The sequence below is a fragment of the Amblyraja radiata genome, chromosome 17, assembly GCF_010909765.2.
Source record: "Amblyraja radiata isolate CabotCenter1 chromosome 17, sAmbRad1.1.pri, whole genome shotgun sequence".
NCBI classification, from domain to species: Eukaryota; Metazoa; Chordata; class Chondrichthyes; order Rajiformes; family Rajidae; genus Amblyraja; species Amblyraja radiata.
The window spans coordinates 2,274,733-2,299,561 of NC_045972.1; the positions used below are offsets into that span (position 1 = coordinate 2,274,733).

At 47.1% G+C, this 24,829-nt stretch overlaps 1 protein-coding gene across 1 annotated transcript in view; it reads left to right on the plus strand.

Moving 5' to 3' along the window:
• Positions 1 to 11,211: 11,211 nt before the first annotated feature.
• Positions 11,212 to 24,829, plus strand: part of LOC116982966 — a 230,634-nt gene continuing 217,016 nt past the window's right edge. Inside the window, exons 1-4 of the mRNA XM_033036499.1 lie at positions 11,212 to 11,222; positions 12,558 to 12,677; positions 17,241 to 17,381; positions 17,811 to 17,989. Coding sequence (XP_032892390.1) covers positions 11,212 to 11,222; positions 12,558 to 12,677; positions 17,241 to 17,381; positions 17,811 to 17,989 — 451 coding nt within the window. The remainder of the gene's footprint in view (positions 11,223 to 12,557; positions 12,678 to 17,240; positions 17,382 to 17,810; positions 17,990 to 24,829) is intronic.

The following is a 24,829-nucleotide window of genomic DNA, read 5'->3' on the forward strand; positions in this document are numbered from 1 at the left end:
GTAAATGTGTAGTCGAGAATGGAACTCCCCAAGGAAGTGCGATAAGCCCGATCCTATTCTCAATCATGATCAATGATATATTTGCAAACATTCAACCAGAGATGGGGCGATCGCTCTTTGCAGATGATGGCAGCCTATGGAGAAAGGGGAAGAATATAGATTTTATCGTGGGAAAAATGCAGCAAGGGATAGCCCAGGTGGAAGAGTGGGGAGTGAAATGGGGTTTTAAATTCTCTATAGAGTAGACAAAGACAATGGTTTTCACAAGGAAGGAAATTAAAGAGGATGTCCAGTTAAAACTATACGGCAACAATTTGGAAAGAGTAAAAGATTTCCGTTTCCTGGGAGTCCATTTTGACTCCAGATTAACATGGTCCACATTACAAAAATAATTGGAAAATGCAAAAAAGCCATCAATGTAATGAGATGCTTAGCAGGTTTAGAGTGGGGAGCAGATATATTATCTCTTAAACATATCTATGTATCACTGATCAGATCCAGACTAGAGTATGGCAGTATAGCTTATGGATCAGCATCTAAGTCAGTGTTGTCCGAGTTGGACAAAGTCCAAGCGGAAGCTCTAAGAATCTGTATAGGAGGTGTGCGGACGTCACCTGTATGTGCACTACAGGTGGAAACTGGGGAGATGCCGTTGAGACTGCGCCGCAGACAACTAATGGCTAATTACTGGCTAAGCCTTAAGGGTCATGGAGAGAACCACCCAACAAAACAGGTAGTACAGGAGTGCTGGGAGAGAGGGGTGGCTCAGTCTGGAAGCTTCGGCTGGGTTGGAGGAGGTGTGGCAAGGGACATGGAAGTAGAGGACAAAGAGTTCTGCCCTGCAGTATTGTGGCCATCTGTCCCAATATGGTTACTGAACATCCCAAAAGTTAATCTGGAGATATGGGAGGCAAAAAGGAGGGGAAAAAATTCGGACCTAAAAACAGAATACCATAACCATATATATAATAGATACAGGGAACACCTCTTAATCTTCACAGATGGATCAAAGGACCTAGTAGCTGAAACAACAGGGGCAGCTGTGGTAGTGCAAGGGATGAATGTTGAGATTTGCAAAAGAACAAATAACTATTTGGCAGTGTATACAGTGGAACTGTACGCTATTTTGATGGCAGTTCGGTGGATAGAACAGGTGCAACCATGCAAAGTATTAATATGTAGCGACTCATTGTCTGCAATCCAGAGTATTGGGTCTGGTGCATCCCATAGGCTGCCTGACCTAGTGTATGAAATTCTACTACTATTAAGCCAAGTAACAAGGAAGGGCAGTGACGTGACTTTGTTGTGGGTTCCAGTACACATTGGTGTGCTAGGAAATGAAAAAGTGGATAAATTAGCAAAAGAGGCCGTTAAAAAAGAGAACATAGAGGTAAACTTACAATTATCCAAATCTGAAGGAAAACACATTGTGTGGAAGAAAATAAATCAGGAATGGCAACAATACTGGGAACAGGAGACAAAGGGGAGACACCTCTATTCGCTACAAAATAGAGTGGGCATTACAGCAAGAAGAGGGGGGAACAGGAGAGAACAGGTAGTATTAGCAAGATTGAGGATAGGACACACTCACCTGAACAGCACATTAAAAATGTTGGGAAAACACCCTACTGGGCTGTGTGAGGAATGCCATCAGCCGGAAACAGTTCAGCATGCTCTAGTTGCATGTAGAAGATATGAAACAGAAAGAAGAGTTTTGATCAGTGAAATGAAGAAAATTGGAATGACAGATATATCAGAAAAGAACATTCTAGAGTATGGAGGGGAAGGAAAAGGAGTAAAGGTGTTGTTTAATTTCTTGAGGGCCTCTGGCCTTATAAAAAGGATATAATGTAAAGACATGAGGACTGTGGAGTGAAGCCAGAAGGTGGCAGCAATGCAACATTGTGGATGCCGGCTGCCGTAAAACTCCAAAGAAGAAGTAGAAGAAGAAGAACATTTTCACACAAAGGGTGGTGGGTGTATGGAAAAAGCTGCCAGAGGGGACTATCCCAACATTTAAGATACAGTTAGACAGATTCATGGATTGGAAAAGTTTGGAGGGATATGGACCAAACTCAATGGTGTGGATAGCATCTCAGGCATATAGCAATTTCACAGTTTTGGATTTGCCAGAATTCTTGAATCTGCATTTTGTTTTTTTTTTGCTTTACTTCATCCTGATTTGCAATCAATTAATGATGGCTCGCAGAATGATCCTGACTGAAACGTTACCCATCCTTTTTCTCCAGAGATGCTTCCTGACCTGAGTTACTCCAGCGCTTTGTATCTTTGGTATAAACCAGCATCTAAAGTTCCTTGTTTCTACTAATGATGGTTACGTTTTTTTATCCTCTTCAAGTTGTCTTATTTGATTTAGTTCAACTTCCTTCCTGAGTCACCCTCTGTTTAAGAGCAGTGAAGTGCAGTGGTGGACTGGTTGAAGACCTGTGGTGTAAACGTGGTGGAAGTGAATCAGTTGTGTCTTTACTGTCCCTCTGAATGTATGTTTTGGACGGTGGCTGGTTGTGCGCAAAAGGTTGTGGGTGTCTGTTTGTTTGTGGTCACCATTTTAGTTCAGAGATACAGATTAGAAACAACCCTTTCAGCCACCGAGTCCACGCTGACCATCTATCACCCGTTCACACTAGTTCCCACTTTCTCATCCACTCCCTGCACACTAGGGCCAATTTACAGAGGCCAATTAACATGCAAACCTGCAGGTGTTTGGAATGTGGGAGAAAACCAGAGCACCCGGAGAAAACACACGCGGTCACAGGGTGAACGTGCAAACTCCACACACAGCATTGGAGGTCAGGATTAAACCGAGTCTGCAGCTGTGGGGCAGCAGCTCAACCAGCTACATCACTGTGCCCACCATTTTCTAATGCCAATTAAATCCAGTGGTGTCCACGACTGGGCAACAACAATCTTCCAGTTTTGATTTATCTGCAGCTTCATCAGGGAAAGAGGTCCGGCAAGTTTAGGGAAACTCCAGAAAGTCAATGTTTTGTTTGTGGTGGTTTTCACGTTGGTGGTGTATATGAAAGATGTGAATGAATTCCTCTGACTCTGTTTCTGAATGTCACATTCCCAAATGTCATCCAGTTCTCTGTGAAAAGACATTGATCGCCCGGGCCACTTCTAGACCAAAGCCTCGTCTAATTTTTCAGGGTCAGCATTTTGCTCTGAGATATGTTTAACTGTTGTATGTTCCTGTCTGTTCTGTTTGTGGACGGGCCTTGGATGTTCATGTCAGTGTACAACATCACGTGGCACAGTCAGGGAGTGTGACGTGGTCTGAAGTAGAGGTGCTGCTGTGCCAGTGGATTAAGAAGGGAGTCGATGTATTCTGCTACCCGACAGGATTCACTTCCACAGTCAGACACAATGGGCCTTCCTGGACGTATTTCCCCAGGTTCTGTCCACCTGTCCGGGTGTTTGTGTATTTTGGGGAAAATGTAGAATTTTTACACCCGTGGTTCAAAGGTCTTTTATTGTCACATTTACATTGATATGTAAATTATTCTCGGGTATTATAATGGTTTGTGACAATGTGTGTATTCTCTCTGTGACCTGCGTGGGTTTACTCCAGGAGGTTCCGGTTTCCTCCCACACTCTAAAGACGTACAGGTTTGGAGGCTAATTGGCTTGGTATAAATGTTAATTGCCCCTTGTGTGTGTAGGATTGTGTTAGTATGCGGGGATCGCAGGTTGGCGCTGGCCTGTTTCACACTGTATAATGAACTGGATTTGATAAGGAAATTCGAGCCATAATATAATAAGGGGTGGTAAATTGGATTAGTAAGTATGCAGATGATACCAAGATAGGGGGTGTTGTGGATAATGAAGAGGATTTCCAAAGTCTACAGAGTGATTTAGGCCATTTGGAAAAATGGGCTGAAAGATGGCAGATGGAGTTTAATGCTGATAAATGTGAGGTGTTACACCTTGGCAGGACAAATCAAAATAGGACGTACATGATAAATGGTAGGGAATTGAAGAATACAGTTGAACAGAGGGATCTGGGAATAACCGTGCATAGTTCCTTGAAGGTGGAATCTCATATAGATAGGGTGGTAAAGAAAGCTTTTGGTATGCTAGCCTTTATAAATCAGAGCATTGAGTATAGAAGCTGGGATGTAATGTTAAAATTGTACAAGGCATTGGTGAGACCAAATCTGGAGTATGGTGTACAATTTTGGTCGCCCAATTATAGGAAGGATGTCAACAAAATAGAGAGAGTACAGAGGAGATTTACTAGAATGTTGCCTGGGTTTCAGCAACTAAGTTACAGAGATAGGTTGAATAAGTTAGGTCTTTATTCTCTGGAGCGCAGAAGGTTAAGGGGGGACTTGATAGAGGTCTTTAAAATGATGAGAGGGATAGACAGAGTTGATGTGATCAAGCTTTTCCCTTTGAGAATAGGGAAGATTCAAACAAGGGGACATGACTTCAGAATTAAGGGACAGAAGTTTAGGGGTAACATGAGGGGGAACTTCTTTACTCAGAGAGTAGTAGCGGTGTGGAATGAGCTTCCAGTGGAAGTGGTGGCGGCAGGTTCGTTGGTATCATTTAAGAATAAATTGGATAGGCATATGGATGAGAAGGGAATGGAGGGTTATGGTATGAGTGCAGGCAGGTGGGACTAAGGGAAAAAAATTGTTCGGCGCGGCCTTGTAGGGCCGAGATGGCCTGTTTCCGTGCTGTAATTGTTATATGGTTATATGGTTGAGAGGGAGAAGGAAAAATCGGAAGTGTCAGTATTACAATTGAACAAAGGGGACTATGGAGCTATGAGGGAGGAGCTGGCCAAAGTTGACTGGAAAGATACCCCAGCAGGGATGACAGTGGAACAACAATGGCAGGTATTTCTGGGAATAATACAGAAGGTGCAGGATCAGTTAATTCCAAAGAGGAAGAAAGATTGCAAGGGGAGTAAGGGGCGACCATTGGCTGACAAGGGAAGTCAGGGACAGTATAAAAATAAGAGAGAAGAAGTATAACATAGCAAAGATGAGCAGGAAGCCAGAGGATTGGGACACCTTTATAGAGCAACAGAAGATAACTAAAAAGGCAATACGGGGAGAAAAAATGAGGTACGAAGGTAAGCTTGCCAAGAATATAAAGGAGGATAGTAAAAGCTTCTTGAGGTATGTGAAGGGGAAAACATTAGTTAAGACCAAAGTTGGACCCTTGAAGATTGAAACAGGTGAATTTATTATGAGGAACAAGGAAATGGCAGACGAGTTGAACAGGTACTTTGGATCTGTCTTCACTAAGGAAAACACAAACAATCTCCTGATGTACTAGTGGCCAGAGGATCTAGGGTAACGGAGGAACTGAAGGAAATTCACATCAGGCAGGAAATGGTGTTGAATAGACTGATGGGACTGAAGGCTGATAAATCTCCAGGGCCTGATGGTCTGCATCCCAGGGTACTTAAGGAAGTGGCTCTAGAAATTGTGGACGCATTGGTGATCATTTTCCAATGTTCTATAGATTCCGGATCAGTTCCTGTGGATTGGAGGGTAGCTAATGTTATCCCACTTTTTAAGAAAGGCAGGAGAGAGAAAATAGGGAATTATTGACCAGTTAGCCTGACATCGGTGGTGGAGAAGATGCTGGAGTCAATTATAAAAGATGAAATAGCGGCAGATTTGGATAGCAGTAACAGGATCGGTCCAAGTCAACATGGATTTACGAAGGGGAAATCATTCTTAACTAATCTTCTGGAATTTTTTGAGGATGTAACTAGGTAAATGGACAAGGGAGAGCCAGTGGATGTAGTGTACCTGGACTTTCAGAAAGCATTTGATAAGGTCCCACATAAGAGAATAGTGGGCGAAATGAGAGCACATGGTTTTGGGGGTAGGTTACTGACATGGATAGAAAATTGGTTGGCAGACAGGAAACAAAGACGGGATAAACGGTTCCCTTTCAGAATGGCAGGCAGTGACGTGGGGTACCGCAAGGCTCGGTGCTGGGACCGCAGGTATTTACAATATAGATGAATGATTTAGATGAAGGGATTAAAAGTAGCATTAGCAAATTTGGAGATGACACAAAGCTGGGTGGCCATGATCGTATTGAATGGCGGCTCGAAGGGCCGAATGGCCTACTCCTACACACATTGTCTATTGTCTATCTCTAAACTAAACATAAAAATGCACCATGGTTTTTTTGAGGCATTGTAAAATGTCTTCAATTTCCATTAGTCTTTCCTTATAGATGTGATTTGTCAACTTAGTGCAGTGCTCTGTTTTACTTCATAGTCTGTGTGCCTCGAATAAGTATTGTTGTTTGTCCATGACAACTCTGTTCTTCCCCTTATCTGCTGCTTTGATGATCATTTCCCTGTTGTCTTTCACCTCTCTTAGGGTTTGGGTATTGTAAGCCAAGTTTACTGCTGAAGAGGAGAGCCAGCATCTGGCTGATGGAGGGAAAAGACAAGGCCAGGTGAGCAAAGTTTTGTGAAAGTTGTCTTTTAATAGGAGCGTCGTACTGGCTCAGCGGTAGTTGCTGCCTCACTGAGCCAGAGACCCGAGTTCCATCCTGACTACAGGTTAATTGGCTTGGTATAAAAGTAAATTGTCCCCAGTGTGTTTAGGAAACATAGAAACATGATGGCACTGTGGCACAACGGCAAAGTTGCTGCCTTACAGCGCTTGCAGTGCCGGAGATCTGGGTTCATTCTGACTACAGGTGCTTATCTGTACGGAGTTTGTACATTCTCCCCGTAACCGGTTTTCTCTGAGATCTTCGGTTTCCTCCCACACTCCAAAGACGTATAAGTATGTAGGTTAATTGGCTTGGTGTATGTGTAAATTGTCCCTAGTGTGTGTAAGATAGCGTTAATTTGCGGGGTGATCGCTGGTCGGCACTGACTCTGTGGGCCGAAGGGCCTGTTTCCGCGCTGTATCTCTAAAGATAGAAAATAGGTGCAGGAGTAGGCCATTTGGCCCTTCAAGCCAGCACTGTCATTTTATATGTTTCTATAAGATCCCATCTCTTCCTTCTAAATTCCACTATATATAAGCCAGGATAGCGTTGGTGTGGGTGGGATTGTTGGTCGGCGCTGACTCGGTAGGCCGAAGGGCCTGTTTCCGTGCTGTATCTCTAAACTAAACTAAACAGGATGGCTAGTGGTCAGCTTACAAGTTGCTCTGAGAAGCCTCCTGCTTACACATCCACAATTATTCATTGTAGTTTGATACAATGTTTGGGTTGCATTTAGCTATAAACTGGAAGTGTTGGACTTTCAAAATGTTGATAGAAATAAAGTCTTTACAAAGAGAGAGAAAATAATCCAGTCCCACTTCGGCCCACCGAGTCCACGCCGACCATCGATTGCCCATTGCCCATTCAATCTATTTCTATGTTTTCAAACTTTCTCATCCACTCTCTACACACGAGGGGCAATTTACAGTGGGCCAATCAACCTACAAACCTGCACCTGGAGGAAACCCACACGGTCACATGGAGAACGCGCAAACTCCATGCAGACAGCATCCGAGGTCAGGAACGAACTTGGTTCTCTGGCGTTGTTTGGCAGCAGCTCTGGCTCTGTGTCTAGGTGCCGCCTCTGTGTACATACTAACATTATTATTCCATCCAAAAACATCACCTCACAATTACCAACTGCTGTTGCAATGCCTCTGTTACCACTGGGCAGTGCTGGTCTGTGAAATGATGCATGGCCGTGGAAGTCATTGACATCCTTGGCATTTAACCATGAAAGAGGCTGCAATATGGGAGAAAAATATTCAAATTGGTCTGGGTGGTTAACAAAGTATTTCATGAAGCACACAGCGTACACAGCCGGGAAGTTACATCTATAAGGCATTATATGAAGCCTGGCTTGAGTCCTGTGCCCAGTTCCAGAAATTTAGCTGTAGAAGAATTGTGAGGGCCCAGAGGGATTTACAGGAGCTCTCGAGAGATGAGGAATTATGTGTGGCAAACACAAAATGCTGGAATAACTCAGCGGAACAGGCAGCATCCCAGGAGAGAAGGAACGGATGACGATTCGGGTCAAGACCGTTCTTGTGTGTATGTGGGTGGGAAAGGGAAGCCAAGGATGTTTCCTTAGAGCTGAGGGGCAAGAGGAGCAGTAACAGCACTGTGGTGCAGTTTGTGGAGCCACCTTTTTGCAGCTCCTCTGACCCCGGTTCAATCCTGACCTCGGGTGCTGCCTGTGTGGAGTTTGCACGCTCTCCCTCTGAATGTGTGAGCTCCCTTTGGGCGCATCAGGGAAGCAGTCCCAGCTGTGAAGGGTGTGATTGTGATAACCAGAAGGTATTGATTTAAGGTGTTGGATGAAGAAATGAAGACAAACATTGGAAGCACATTTTACATGAAGTGAGGAGCACTTGAAATAGCAGACAAAATGTGTAGCAAGGAACTGCAGATGCTGGTTTAAACTGAAGATAGACACATAAAGCTGGAGTAACTCAGTGGGACAGGCAGCATGTCTGGAGGGAAGGAATGGACGTTTCGGGTCGAGACTGTTCTTCAGACTGAAAGTCACAGGAAAGGGAAAGGAGAGATTATAGATGATGATGTAGAGAGATATAGAACAATGGATGAAAGATATGGAAAAAAGTAACGATGATAAAGGAAACAGGCCATTGTTAGCTGTTTGCTGGGTGTAAACGAGAAGCTGGTGCGACTTGGGTGGGGGAGGGATGGAGAGAGGGAATACCGGGTTTACTTGGTTAGAGAAATCAATATTCTGGGTGTAAGATGCCCAAGTGAAATATGAGATGCTGTTCCTCCAATTTGCGTTTAGCCTCACTATGACAATGGAGGAGACCGAGGACAGAAAGGTCTGAGTGTGAATGGGGCAGAGAATTAAAGTGTTTATCAAGCGGGAGATCAGGTGGGTCCAGGCTGACTGAGCGAAGGTGTTGTGGGGTGGGTGTGGGAGTGGTGGTGGGTTGGTAGGGTTGGTGGGAGTGATTGAAGGGTGGCAGGTAGTAATGGGGTTTGGGGGGTGTAGCTGGTGGTGGTGCATGGGGGTAGTATCAGGGTGTGGGGATGGGGGTGGTGGCGGGGGATGGGGATGGAGGGGAGTGGTGGTGAATGGTCGCTGGAGGTGTTGGGACAGATTGAGGTTGATGGGGGTTGCTGGGCGTTCGGATTGGTGGGGGTGCGGGGGGGTTGGTGGGGGGTGCGGGGGGGATGGTGGGTGGGGAGTGGCAGGGTGTGGCGCGAGGATGGAGGGGATGGGGGTGTGGAGTGGTGGGGGTGGGCGAGACTGGGGCGTGTGGAGGTTGGGCAGCGGGGGTGGATATGGTGGGGGGTGGTGGGCGTGGGGATGGGGGGGTAGGTGGGAGTCAGGAAGTTGGGGTAGGGGTGGGAAGAGCTTTTGTGGGGTTGGAGGGTATAAATGGGAGAGTGGGGTGGGACGGGGGGCATGGTGGTATGGCTGGTGCTGGTGTGAGGGGCAGGTGGTGAGGGTGGTGATCGGGGAGGGGGGTGGTGCTGGTGTAGGGGTGCTGGTGTTGTTTTGTCGGGGTCAGGGGGGTGGGGATCGGGGACAGGGTGGTGCTGCTGCTGTGGTGCTGGTGTGTGATGGTGAGGGTGTGTGAGTGTGGGGGTGGTGCTGTTACGTTGAGGTCAGGGTGGTGCTGCTGTTGTCAGGGTATTGGTGGTGTGAGGGTCAGGTTGGTGGGGGTGTAGGAGGTGAAGGGTAAGAGTGTGAGAGTGTGAAGGTGTGGGAGGGGGGGTGGTGCTGCTGTGACGGGATCAGGAGGGGTCAATAGACAATAGGTGCAGGAGTAGGCCATTCGGCCCTTTGAGCCAGCACCACCATTCACTGTGATCATGGCTGATCATCCACAGTAAGTACCGCTTTTCTGCCTTCTCCCCATATCTCTGGGTTCTGCTATCTTTAAGACCTCTAGCTAACTCTCTCCTGAAAGCCTCCAGAGAATTGGCCTCCACTGCCTTCTGAGGCAGAGAGTTCCACAGATTCACAAGTCTGTGTGAAAAAGTTTTTCCTCATCTCCATTTCAAATGGCTTACCCCTTATTCTTAAACTGTGGCCCCTGGTTCTGGACTCTCCCAACATCGGGAACATGTTTCTTGCCTCTAGCGTGTTCAAACCCTTAATTATCTTAAGGGCCTGTCCCACTTGGACGACCTAATCCACGAGTTTAGAAGACCCTAGATGAATTGATAAAAATGTCAAGGTTGTGTTGACTCGCTGAAGTAAAAGACCTTCTACGACCACCTACGACTATGTGTACGACCTCCTACGATTATGCCTACGACCTCATACGACTATGTCTACCACCTCCTACGACCCCCCTCGACCTCAGTATTCCACACCTAAGACCAACTAAGACTGGCTACGAGTGGAAAATGATCTCCGGTCGGTGGGGGCGCTGCAAGCCGGCAGCCCTGCCAGCAGCGTGTCAGTTCTTTCTACTTTTTTTGTTTTTTTTAATATGTCCTAATGTGAGTTTCTAATGTTCCTCTGTGTGTCTTGTGTGGGGGGAGGGGGGGTACGGGGGAAACCGCTTTGGTCGCCTCCTCCATAGAGAGGCGACTTTTTCCATGTCGCCTCCCCAGTGGCCTAACATCGAGGATCGGTGCGGCCTTTCCCGGAGACCCTTCAACTGCGGGCGCAGCGCGGACTTTCGGCGTGGAGCGTGCGTGCCCTCGCTGGTGCTCGCCGGAGGGGAGAGCTCCGTTCGCTGGCCCGCAGCTGCCTGAAGCCGTGGTCTGCAGAGCTCCAGCTGGCACGGCGTCCGCAGCCTGGGATCCCTCGCTGGGGACCCGGGAGAAGAAGAAGCTCCGAATCCGTCCTGCACATCTGGACGCCTGCAGCGACGGCTGCGGAGGGTTGAGGTCCCGACCATGGGGTGAAATGGAGGAGGACTGGACAAATTTTGTGCCTTCCCCCACAATGATGAATGCTGTGGTGGGTGTTTGTGTTAAATTTTTATTGTGTGTTTGTGTGTTCTTTTTCATTGTACCGCTGTTGGCAAATCCATTTCACTTGCAATTTATGTGCAAGTGACGAATAAAACTGATTGTATTGTATTGATTGATCACATGATAAAATTATATCATGTTTGCATTTTTTTTCTCGGGCCAGTTACCGACCTACGACTACCTACCACTATCTACCACTATCTACCACGTCCTGCCTACGATTAAAAATTATCCATTTGTTCCATGCCAACCTTATATTTACTCGTGAGCATGAGGAAGAGGTACAAAGACCTCCTACGACCTAATGGCGACCATGCTGCGAGTATGAGTCAAGGGCAAACTCGGCAGAGGTCGGCAATTAGGTCGTGAAAGTCGGACAGGGATATGTTTCAATAAGATCCCCTCTCATTCTTCCAAATTCCAGAGTATGCAAGCCCAGATGCTCCATTCTATCAACATATGCTATCCCAGGAATTAACCTGGTGACCCTACGCTGCACTCTTTCAATAGCAAGGATGTCCTTACTCAAATTTGGAGACCAAAACTGCACACAATTCTCCAGGTACGTGCTATATAAATAAAACTTACTTACTTACTTACTTACTTACTTACTAGGTATGGACTCACTAGCTGCAGAAGGACCTCTTTGCTCCTATACTCAACTTCTCTTGTTATGAAGGCTATCATGCAATTCGCTTTCTTCACTTCCTGCTCTACCTACATACTTACTTTCAGTGACTGATGAACAAGGACCCCCAGGTCTCGTTGTACTTCCCCTTTTCCCAACTTGACACCATTTAGATAATAATCTTCCTTTCTGTTTTTGCTACCAAAGTGGAGAACCTCTCATTTATCCACATTAAACTGCATCTGCCATGCATCTGCCCACTCCCAACCTGTCCAAGTCCACCCTGCATTCTCATAGCATCCTCCTCACAGTTGACAATGTCACCCAGCTTTCTGTCATCTGTAAATTTGCTAATGTTACTTTTAATCCCTTCATCTGAATCATTAATACATATAGTAAATAGCTGCGGTCCCAGCACCGAGCCTTGCGGTATCCCACTAGTTATCCCTATTCTTTGTTTCCTGTCTGCCAACCAATTTTCTATCCATGTCAGTACCCTACCCCCAATACCATGCGCTCTAATTTTGCCCACTAATCTCCTATGTGGGACCTTATCAAATACTTTCTGAAAGTCCAGGTACACTCCATTCACTGGCTCTCCCATGTCCATTTTCCTAGTTACATCCTCAAAGAACTCTGACCGATCCTGCTACCCAAATGTGTCACTATTTCATCCTTTGTAGTCAGTGAGGCTATTGTGTGGAGGTGGGTATCAGGGAGGGTGGTGCTGGTTGGAACGTGGGGGTGGTGGTGCCGCAGTTGTCACGGTTCCTGTCCCCACCCCCCGGTGGGGTGGAGGCGCGACACAAACTAACACTCTAGAATGTAGCATTTTGAACGATGCAGACAATGGGCAGCGGCACCGGGGGCGGGACATAGACACAGACACAGACAGACGGCGTTGGAGGAGGTCGTGTCTGGTGTCTGCTCTGCTCAGCTCAGCTATACTCTACCCTACCATCATCTACTATACTATATTATACTCTAGGTGCGGCGGGGACGCGTGGCGACCAGAAGGGGAGTGGGTGAAGTGGCCACGCTCCCGCTCCTTGTTCCCGGCGCCGCGGCGAAGCTTCTGCTGCTCGGACCCCGCAGGGACCATCACTCGGTGAGTCTGTCTGTCGTGTCGGTCCCTGGCCCCGCACAGGTGACCGCTCCTCCCGGCGCCGGGGGCCCTGCGGACGGGGACGGCTCCCAGCCTCACCCCCTTGACTGCCTCCCCTTAAACACCGACCCACGGCAGCGCTGTCAGAGCCCAGGGGCGCCGCACCGCTGAATGAACCAACCGCACACTTTAAAGACGTATTGTACAAGTTATTGCCATTTGTAACTTTACAAAAACTACTTTTAAAGCCGCTTCCACTTGCCCTGCCTGTCAATGACATCACGATGGAATCCCGAATCTCATTGACATCAAATTCTAAACAAAATCTGTTTCATTCTAATTCTCCCGTTTTCATTCACAATAACGTCACACAGGGAATCCGAATCTCATTGACATTAAACATCGTGTGGGGTGGGATAGGGTAGAGGTGAGGAGTGGGGGAAGCAGGCAGGCAGGGAGAGGGGTTATGGAGGGAGGAAGGGAGTGACCGAGGGTGGGAGAGGTGATTGAGGGAGGAGGAGAGGGGAAAGAAAAGGGAATGTGAAGGAAGATGCCTGGTGTGGGCCGAGCCTCGGGGCTGTAGCCGGGCCCGGGCTTTGGTCGCTGAGGAGCGGACACGGACTGGGACCTGAGCGCGGCTCCGGGCCCTGGGCTGGGGTTCGAGCCGGTGTGGGGTCCTGGGGCTGCTGCTCCGAGCCCGTGGGCAGGGAGAGGAGCGGGACCTGGGGCAAGAACCTCCCCCAGACCGCAGCCTCAGCCTCTCCCTCCCATGGCTCCAGACCTGTCGACACGTGACGCCTGTATGGTCGTGAATAGTCGTCCAAAGAGTCGTACCTTTTCCTGGTCGCCGCTGGACCTTCAACGTGTTGAACATTTTTGGCGACCTGCTGCGACTATGACGGGTGCCGGCAGTCGCCGAAAAAATTGCGTAAGTGGGACAGGCCCTTTAGACTGTTGAGGAAGCCTTGTTTATGGGCTCACAGTCAGGTGGGGGCTGTAAAGCTCCACTTGGTTCCAGTTGGATTGTCTGGTCCCTGTATTGTCTTAGATAGACACAAAATGCTGGAGTAACTCAACAGGACAGGCAGCATCTCTGGAGAGAAGGAATGGGTGACGTTTCTGGTTTAGACGCTTCTTCAGACAAATACAGGGGAGTGGGGGGTACATAGATAAGGAAGTGTATAGACAAGGAGATCTATAAGTGTATAGATAAGGATAACTCCCACTCCCCTGACATCAGTCTGAAGAAGGATCTCGACAGGAAACATCACCCATTCCTTCGCTCCAGTGATGATGCCTGTCCCGCTGAGTTTCTCCAGCATTTTGTGTCCATCTTTGGTGTAAAGCAGCATCTGCAGTTCCTTCCTACACAAGCCATGTGGACAGGCCGGTGGGGGTGAGTAGGAGGGTTTGGGGGAGACGTGTAAAATCACAAAGGATAGTGAGTGAGGAGAAGTCATCAGTAAGGACGACAAAGTCACTGTGTTGACGGTGCTGGTTTAAAAGGGTGGCACGGTGGCGCAGTGTAGAGTTGCTGCCTTACAGCGCTTGCAGCGTCAGAGACCAGGGTTCGATCCCGACTACAGGTGCTGTATTTACAGAGTTTGTATGTTCTCCTCGAGACCGCGTGGGTTTTCTCCAAGATCTTCCGTTTCCTCCCAAGCTCCAAAGACATACAGACTTGTTGGTTAATTGGCTTTGTATAAATGTAAAATTGTCCCTAGTGTGTGTAGGGTAGAGTTAATGTGCGGGGATTGCTGGTCGGTGTGGACTCGTTGGGTCGAAGGCTTGTTTCCGCACTGTACCTAAACTCTCAAGTGATAGGAAACAACCAGCGCTGCCTCTGGGTTTCTTGGTTTTTGGTCACATTTGCTCTGAAACAGAGAAGGAAGCAGATCCGGTGAAACTTCTCAAAGAAACTGGAGAAATGATGGAAATGGAATGGGTTTATTGGTCAGTGGGGGAAGAGCGAGGGGCAGGGGGATTGGTGATTGTTCAAACATTTGTGACTATCTTCCGTTCAGGCAGCGGGCGCAGGCAGCCATGTGTTAGACACTTGATACAGCTAGTTATAACTAGTCCCAAAGACGTGTGGATTTGTAGCTTTATTGGCCTCTGTAAATTGTCCCTAGTGTGTAAGGGAGTGGATGTGAAAATGAGGTCGCTTTGGGGTTATGGGGAGAAGGCGGGAGAATGGAGCTGATGGGGAAAGATAGATCAGCCATGATTCAACGGTGTAGTAAATGATGGGCCGAATGGCAATTCTGCTCCTTGAACATATGAACTAATGAACATAGAACTAGTATAAAAGGGAGATTGATGGTCAGCATGGACTCGCTGGGCCAAGGCTCCTGGATCCTTTCTGTACCTCAGGTTTCACTTTAGTATTGTTACATGTGCTGGCGTACAGTGAAAAGCTTTGTTTTGTAAGCTATCCAATCAAATCAGATACAAAATATTCATCAATACAATCAAGCCAAATCAAGTTCAATAGGTCGAGCAAAGGGGAAGATACAGAGTGCAGAATATAGTTCTCAGCATTGTAGTGCATCAGTTCCAGAGACTGTCCAATGTGCGCAATGGGGTGGAGGTGAATTGGACAGTACCCCAGTTTCATTAGTTCATAAGTGATTGGAGAAGAATTAGGCCATTCGGCCCATCAAGTCTACTTCGCCATTCAATCATGGCTGATCTATCTCTTTCTCTGAACCCCATTTCCTCCCCATATCGCCTTACACCCGTATCAATGAATTCCGCAAATTCACCCCCCTCTGACTGAAGAAATACCTCCTTATCTCCTTCCTAAAGGAACGTCTTTTAATTCCGAGGCTATGACCTCGGGTCCTAGACTCTCCCACTAGTGGAAACATCGTCTCCACATCACAGTTGATGATCGTTCTATTAATCAGACAATTTTTGATGATTGCTGCCCACAAAATGCTCTGCCCCGTCATCAGATGCCAGGAAGCCAGGGCAATGGTGAGCTGGAGGGAACAGTGCTCTGAAACTAAGCTCTGCCGTGTATATTTCTGTGAACGGTGGCACAGCGGTAGAGTTGCTGCCTTACAGTGCCAGTGACCCGGGTTCCATCCCGACTACAGGCGCTGTCTGTATGGAGTTTGTACGTTCTCCCCCGTGACCGCGTGGGTTGTCTCTGAGATATTTGGATTCCTCCCACACTCCAAAGACGTAGGGGTTTGTAGATTAATTGGCTTGGTATACGTGTAAATTGACCCTAGCCTGTGTGGGGTAGTGTTAATGTGTGGGGATCGCTGGTCGGCATGGACTTGGTGAGCAGAAGGGCCTAGTTTCCACGCTGTATCTCTGAAATATACTGAGCTAAACTGAGATGCAGTGTTGTGGGAAGCTTTGCCAGTTGTCACGTGGCCTGTGCCTTGTGTTGTCTGAGATGTTATCTGCTGTTTGGGCACAGCCTCGCATGTTGAGTGGAAGCAGTGTTGGCCCTGTAGTTGGTACTGGCTGGCGCTAGCCGGTTGAAAAGCAAAACGCGCAGATGCTGGAAGTCCGAAATGAAAACGGGAGACGCTTTGTAGGCTTTGTAGGTCTGACCCCATTAATGTGTCAGGTCACCGACCCTCCATTGAAAGAGACATAAAACAGAGAAACAGGTCCTTCAGCCCTACTCCTCGTCCATGCTGACAAAGGAGCCTTCCCAGGCTGCTCCCATTTGCCTGTGTTTGGCCCATATCCCTCTAAACCTTTCCAATCCATATCCCTCACCAAACATCGTTTAAACACTGTAAATCACCTCCTCTGGCAGTTTGTTCCATGTCCCCTCCACTCTCTGTTGGAAAGGTTGCCCCTCAGGTTGCCCGTAAAATCATTCTGTCACCCACGCCTCTGTCCCCTTGTTGTAGATTCCCCAATAATAGATGCAGGAGTAGGCTATTCGACACTTAAAGCCAGCACCGCCATTCAATGTGAACATGGCTGATCTTCCACAATCAGTACCCAGTTCCTGACTTCTCCCCATATTCCCTAACTCCTATCTTCAAGAGCCCAATCTAGCTCTCTCTTGAAAGTATCCAGTGAACCGGCCTCCACTGCCCTCTGAGGCAGAGAATTCCACAGACTCACAACTCGAAATTCCAGAGTATACAAGCCCAGCCGCTCCATTCTCTCAGCATATGACAGTCCCGTCATCCCGGGAATTAACTTTGTGAACCTACGTTGCACTCCCTCAATAGCAAGAATGTCCTTCCTCAAATTTAGAGATCAAAACTCCACACAATACTCCAGCTATGGTCTCACTAGGGCCCTGTACAACTGCAGAAGGACCTCTTTGCTCCAATACTCAACTCTTCTTGTTATGAAGGCCAACATGCCATTTGCTTTCATCACTGCCTGCTGTATCTGCATGCTTACTTTCATTGACTGATGAACAAGGACCCCCAGATCCCGTTGTACTTCCCCTTTTCCCAACTTGACACCATTTAGATAATAATCTGCCTTCCTGTTTTTGTGAGATTTATCCACGTTAAACTGCATCTGCCCACACACCCAACCTGCCCAAGTCACCCTGCATTCTCATAGCATCCTCCTCAGTCCCCGTCTGGCCACTAACGGCTACAACCAGCACAACGACGATGCCTCCAGCAGCAGCGGCGGCTCCACCAAATCCGGCGCTCCCTCTTACATGGAGACTCTTCTTTCCTGCTTGGAATCTCAGGTGGAGGATGATTGGATGTAGGGTATAACCAAGGGCAGGGTTGCCGTGCCAATAAGTTGTTGATCAAGCCATTCGTTTGATGGGCTCATGAGGGATGTTGGAGGGAACGTGAACAGGCGCTGCCTGACCCGCTGAGTTACTCTAACACTTTGTGACTTTTTTTTATAAACCAGCATCTGCAGTTCCTTGAGGAGAGGGAGAGGGAGAGAGAGAGAATCATGATATTCCTTCCCTGCGTGAATCAATCTTCTTTCCCCCTCCCCCCCTTTCCTAGCTCTGACAAGCGACTCTCTCCATCCCTCCCCTACCCAAGTCGCACCAGCTTCTCATTCTCATTTAGCAAATGGCTAACAATGGCCAGTTTCCTTTATCATCGTTACTTTTTTGCTTCTCTTTCGCAGTCCTGGTCTGCCTTCGTCCTAAATCATTGCCCTTTATCGTTTCAGGTTGCACAAGAAAAGGTCAAACAGGAAGAAGCCGGGACCTGTGCCTGGTGTCAAACGTTCACCGTCCAACAGTTCAGTCAACAGTCTGAGTAGCTACATCAGCAACGTCAGCAACTCCTCCAAGCACTCTCAGCGCTCTCTGCACCTCGGCAGCAGCAACGGCTGGCAGGAGCCCGTCGGTACGTGTCCGGGGAGGGCAGCGCGGGGGGTGGAAGCAGGGCACCGGCACATTTCTTTAGTCAAAGGCTGGTGAATAAGTGGAATTCATTGCCACTGAAGGCTGTGGAGGCCAAGTCAGTCGATATATTTAAGGCAGAGATAGACAGATTCTTCATTAGTACAGGGGTTACGGGGAGAACACATGAGAATGGGGTCAGGAGGGAGAGATAGTTCTGCCATGATGGAATGTCAGAGTAGACTTGATGGGCCAACTCAGTATCCCGTACCTGCCTTCTCTCCATACCCTCTGATCCCTTTAGCCACAAGGGCCACATCTAACTCCCTCTTAAATATAGCCAATGAACTGGCCCTCGACTACCCTCTGTGGCAGAGAGTTCCAGAGATTCACCACTCTCTGTGTGAAAAAAGTTCTTCTCATCTCGGTTTTAAAGGATTTCCCCCTTATCCTTAAGCTGTGAGCCCTTGTCCTGGACTTCCCCAACATCGGGAGCAATCTTCTAGCCTGTCCAACCCCTTAAGAATTTTATAAGTTTCTATAAGATCCCCTCTCAATCTCCTAAATTCTAGAGAGTATAAACCAAGTCTATCCAGTCTTTCTTCATAAGACAATCCTGACATCCCAGGAATCAGTCTGGTGAACCTTCTCTGCACTCCCTCTATGGCAATAATGTCCTTCCTCAGATTTGGAGACCAAAACTGTACGCAATACTCCAGGTGTGGTCTCACCAAGACCCTGTACAACTGCAGTAGAACCTCCCTGCTCCTATACTCAAATCCTTTTGCTATGAAAGCTAACATACCATCGCTTTCTTCACTGCCTGCTGCACCTGCATGCCTACTTTCAATGACTGGTGTACCATGACACCCAGGTCTCGCTGCATCTCCCCTTTTCCAAGTCGGCCACCATTTAGATAATAGTCTGCTTTCCTGTTTTTGCCACCAAAATGGATAACCTCACATTTATCCACATTATACTGCATCTGCCAAACATTTGCCCACTCACCCAGCCTATCCAAGTCACCTTGCAGTCTCCTAGCATCCTCCTCACAGCTAACACTGCCCCCCAGCTTAGTGTCATCTGCAAACTTGGAGATATTGCCTTCAATTCCCTCATCCAGATCATTAATATATATTGTAAATAGCTGGGGTCCCAGCACTGAGCCTTGCGGTACCCCACTAGTCACTGCCTGCCACTGTGAAAAGGACCCGTTTACTCCTACTCTTTGCTTCCTGTTTGCCACCCAGTTCTCTATCCACATCAATACTGAACCCCCAATGCCGTGTGCTTTAAGTTTGTATACTAATCTCTTATGTGGGACCTTGTCGAAAGCCTTCTGGAAGTCCAGATACACCACATCCACTGGTTCTCCCCTATCCACGCTACTAGTTACATCCTCGAAAAATTCTATAAGATTCGTCAGACATGATTTACCTTTTGTAAATCCATGCTGACTTTGTCCAATGATTTCACCACTTTCCAAATGTGCTGCTATCCCATCTTTAATAACTGACTAGCAGTTTCCCCACTACCGATGTTAGACTAACTGGTCTGTAATTCCCCGTTTTCTCTCTCCCTCCCTTCTTAAAAAGTGGGGTTACGTTTGCTACCCGCCAATCCTCAGGAACTACTCCAGAATCTAAAGAGTTTTGAAAGATTATTACTAATGCATCCACTATTTCTGGAGCTACTTCCTTAAGTACTCTGGGATGCAGCCTATCTGGCCCTGGGGATTTATCGGCCTTTAATCCATTCAATTTACCCAATACCACTTCCCGGCTAACCTGGATTTCACTCAATTCCTCCAACTCCTTTGACCCCTGCTATTTCCGGCAGATTATTTATGTCTTCCTTAGTGAAGACGGAACCAAAGTAGTTATTCAATTGGTCCGCCATATCCTTGTTCCCCATGATCAACTCACCTGTTTCTGACTGCAAGGGACCTACATTTGTTTTAACTAATCTCTTTCTTTTCACATATCTATAAAAACTTTTGCAGTCAGTTTTTATGTTCCCTGCCAGTTTTCTTTCATAATCTATTTTTCATTTCCTAATTAAGCCCTTTGTCCTCCTCTGCTGGTCTCTGAATTTCTCCCAGTCCTCCGGTATGCTGCTTTTTCTGGCTAATTTGTACGCATCATCCTTCGCTTTGATACTATCCCTGATTTCCCTTGTTATCCACGGATGTACTACCTTCCCTGATTTATTCTTTTGCCGAACTGGGATGAACAATTTTTGTAGTTCATCCATGCAGTCTTTAAATGTCTTCCATTGCATATCCACCGTCAACCCTTTTAGAATTAATTGCCAGTGAATCTTGGCCAATTCACGTCTCATACCCTCAAAGTTACCTTTTTTTAAGTTCAGAACCATTGTTTCTGAATTAACAATGTCACTCTCCATCCTAATGAAGAACTCAACCATATTATAGTCACTCTTGCCCAAGGGGGCACGTACAACAAGACTGCTAACTAACCCTTCCTCATTACTCAATACCCAGTCTAAGCCTGCTCTCTCGTTGGTTCCTCTACATGTTGATTTAGATAACAATCCCGCATACATTCCAAGAAATCCTCTTCCTCAGCACCCCTGCCAATTTGATTCACCCAATCTATATGTAGATTGAAGTCACCCATTATAACGGTTTTGCCTTTGTCGCACGCATTTCTAATTTCCTGTTTGATACCATCTCCAACTTCACTACTATTGTTAGTTGGCCTGTACACAACATCCACCAGCGTTTTCTGCCCCTTAGTGTTTCGCAGCTCTACCCATACCGATTCCACATCCTCCAAACTAATGTCCTTCCTTTCCATTGCGTTAATCTCCTCTCTAATCAGCAACGCTACCCCACCTCCTTTTCCTTTATCTCTATTCCTCCTGAATATTGAATATCCCTGGATGTTCAGCTTCCAGCCTTGGTCACCCTGGAGCCATGTCTCCGTGATCCCAACTATATCATAGTCATTAATAGCTATCTGCACATTCAACTCATCCACCTTATTACGAATGCTCCTTGCATTGAGACACAAAGCCTTCAGGCTTGTTTTTACAACACTCTTACCCCTTATACAATTATGTTGAAAAGTGGCCCTTTTTGATTTTTGCCCTGGTTTTGTCTGCCTGCCACTTTTACTTTTCACCTTGCAACCTATTGCTTCTACCCTCATTTTACACCCCTCTGTCTCTACGCTCACACATTTAAGAAACCCTTTCCCTTTAACTCCATTCTCCACTATCCCATTCGACACCCCACCCCCCTTATTCAGTTTAAAACCACCCGTGTAGCAGTGGCAAACCTGCCTGCCAGAATGCTGGTCCCACACCTGTTAAGATGCAATCCGTCCCTTTCGTACAGTTCCCCCTTACCCCAAAACAGATCCCAGTGATCTAAGAATCTAAATCCCTGCCCCGTGCACCAGTTCCTCAGCCACACGTTCAGGTCCCGTATCTCCCTGTTCCTGATCTCGCCAGCACGAGGAACTGGAAGCAAACCGGAGATAACAACCCTGGAGGTCCTGCTTTTCAGCATTTTTCCGAGCTCTCTAAAGTCACGCTGCAGAATATTCATCCCCTTCTTTCCGACATCGTTTGTGCCGACATGCACTACCACTTCCGGATGTTCACCTTCGCCCTTGAGGATTTTCTGCACTCTGTCCGTGACATCCTGGATCCTGGCACCAGGAAGGCAGCACACCATCCTCGCATCCCGTCTGATGCCGCAGAAACCCCTGTCCGTACCTCTCACAATGGAGTCTCCCACTACAATGGCGTTGCCTGCCTTAGGCCTTTTTGGTTCTGGCTCAACAGCCCTATTCGCATCGCAAGCCAGTCCGCCGCTCAGTGTAAACACGTCTTCTGTCCCGACAGCTTCTAAGTGGGTGAACCTGTTCACAAGAGGTACAACACCCGGGGACATTGGCATTCGATGCTTCCCTCCCTTTCTCACTGTCTCCCACCTTCTCTCTTCCAGTACCTTAGGTGTAACGATCGTACTGTAGGACTTGTCGAGGAACGACTCCGTTTCTCGGACGAACCGGAGGTCATCCACTTGCTTCTCCAGTTCCCCAACACGGCCCTTCAGGAGCTCTACCTGGATGCACTTCTCGCATTTGTAGCAGCCAGAGGCATCAGCGGTGTCCTTGACCTCCCACATACTGCAAGCATCACACTGAATCAGCTTGCCTGACATCTCCTTCTTTCGTCTCAGTGTTCTTAAAGCCTTAACCCTTCCCTCCAACATACTGGTTAAGGGCTTCTCCTTGGTTTAAAGTACCGCGATCACTGGTGCACGTCGGAGACTCGTGCAACAGTATCTCAGTTTTAGTTGGAAACGAGCCCTTTGGCCCAACAAGTCCGCGCTGACCAGCGATCATCGCACAGCTGCTGTGAGACTTTGCCTATCCCGCCGGGTGCTGGGAGGCGGACAGGAGAGGGGTGAGTGGAGGATGTTGGGGGGTGTGGGGGGTGAGTGGAGGATGTTGGGGGGTGAGTGGAGGATGTTGGGGGGTTTCGAGGATGAGTGGAGGATGTTGGGGGGTGGGGGTGAACACCCCATTGCTGGGGCAGGGTGAGGTTGAGTGGGCTATTACAAGACGCGGGTGTCGGGACATGGGGTGGGTGTATGTGCTGTGACTGGGAAGGGGGTGAGGGACATGTAAGCGGGCTGACGGTTGGGAGGGTAAATGGAGTTGGTGGGCTGTGAGGGACCCGTTACTGGGGCAGGTGAGGGGTTGTTAGGCACGGACTAGAAGGGTCGAGATGGCCTGTTTCCGTGCTGCTGTAATTGTTATATGGTTAGTGAGGTGGGCTGTGGGTGGGTGAGTGGGCTGTGGACTGACACTGGGCAGGAGCTGAACGTGTTGTACAGGATTGTAGATTTGCCAGATGCTGGGTTACATCAGGGGGACTGAGCTGTTATTTGGGGCAGCTAATTGCCATTCACTCACTCACACACACTCACACTCACTCTCTCACACACACACACACACACACTCTCACACACACACACTGCCATTTGACGACACAAACTCCACCTGCATAGCGCCTGTTGAGGAAGTTGTGGAAAGTGATGCAGCTTCTGCTAAAGAGCATCGTTCCATTGCAATCTCCAGGTTGTATCAGCAGCAACTCCCTGTGTATCCATCCACTTAAAATCATGAATGAATCCATTTCCTGCAGCGTTTTGGAGAGAATATTCTGGATCTTGTCAGTATTGATGCTGTGACCTCTGTTTATTGATGTTAAACTGAGTTCTTTCAATCTAAAGTCAACTTGACTCAAACACTTGTTGCTGTTAAAATCAATTCTTTATTCAGCTGAGACTAGTCTCTTGAACCTTCCAACACAGAGCTGATGCTCTGGGGCGGGTCCAGAGAGGAGTAACTTTGATACAAACTCATCGCATTTATATAGGTATCACACATTTCAGATACAGAGGGTATGACAAGCTAGTAACCAATCATCTGAGTCCTTCTGGTGATTTACAACATCAGTCACATGATCCCCCTTCCCTGGCCTCATTACAGCCTTTGTTTGCCTGTGCTTTATAACTGTTTTAGAATTATTTTATTTCAACACAGCAAAACCCCAGTAGGCTCTTATGAAAGACCACTCCTCAAAATACAAGATACGTATATAACACAATGATCACACAAGTCATACACACTTTCTATACCAAGAGAAATTATATTTCTATAAATCTAAACCATTTCTATAAGTCTAAAGTGTACCTTTCTACCAAGACAATACATTTCATAATTGATGTGACTATAATTTTACACATTTTGAAATACCATTACCATGTCTTTAAAACATTAATTATATAAGTTTGCTGAATTACAGTTTCTAAGTTCAAAACGCACATTTCCATCTCCCATCCAAGGATACTTGGGTGGTAAATCTGTCAATTTGTTAATATGAGTTTGGTGCCTTTCCTGTTATGGGGAAGTAGGATTTCCAATCTCATGTACCAGGCAGAACACAAGAGACTACATCTCAGACCATTATGTCAGAATTCCATCTGCTTCAAACTTCTATAAACTACTCCCTCAATCTAATTATTTCTCAAAGCAACTATTCCTTCACTTACCTTATTCCTTATCACACTCAGCCTTGAATTCTGTCTCAAACCTAGCATAACAAGCCATAACTCTTCACCTTTATGTCACATTCAGAGCTCAAAAATGTGCCATAGAGACAGAGCAGATGGCCTAAGAAGAGGCCCCTTATTCAGCTTCCCATTCTTCAACACAAAGCCATATCAAATACAATTTCCTCCAGTGCTATAATTGCCCCAAACAATAACCTAAGCCAAGCAGTTCCCTTTTGAACAATAACCTAAGCCAAGCAGGTTCCGGTTCAGGCCTCCATGTTTTGATTCATCTTTGCCTGTGTGTATGTGTCTGTTTGCACTTTATTTCGGTTCAGGAAAACTTTAAACTTTTCTTTTGCAATTTACCTAGCTTATATAAAAGTCACTGTCCAAGCGGTTCTATTTGTATAATATTTCCTCATTGATCCCTCAATAGCAAAACTTTTCTCGTGTAAAACCCTGCTACAATGGGTCATCTCTTTTACCTTCTCTGTTCCAAGAGGACTCATAACTTTTCCAAATTACTCTTTACTGTAATTCTAGACACTCTCTAAATTAATTCTTCGGCTTGAAGTCTGAAGAAGGGTCCCCACCCGAAACATCACCCATCCTTTTTCAGACAGAGATGCTGCCTGACCCGCTGAGTTACTCCAGAACTTTGTGTCTATCTTAGGCTTTTGACATCCTTCCTTTAATTTAGTTTAGAGATACAGCGTGGAAACAGGCCCTTCGGCCCACCGAGTCGGC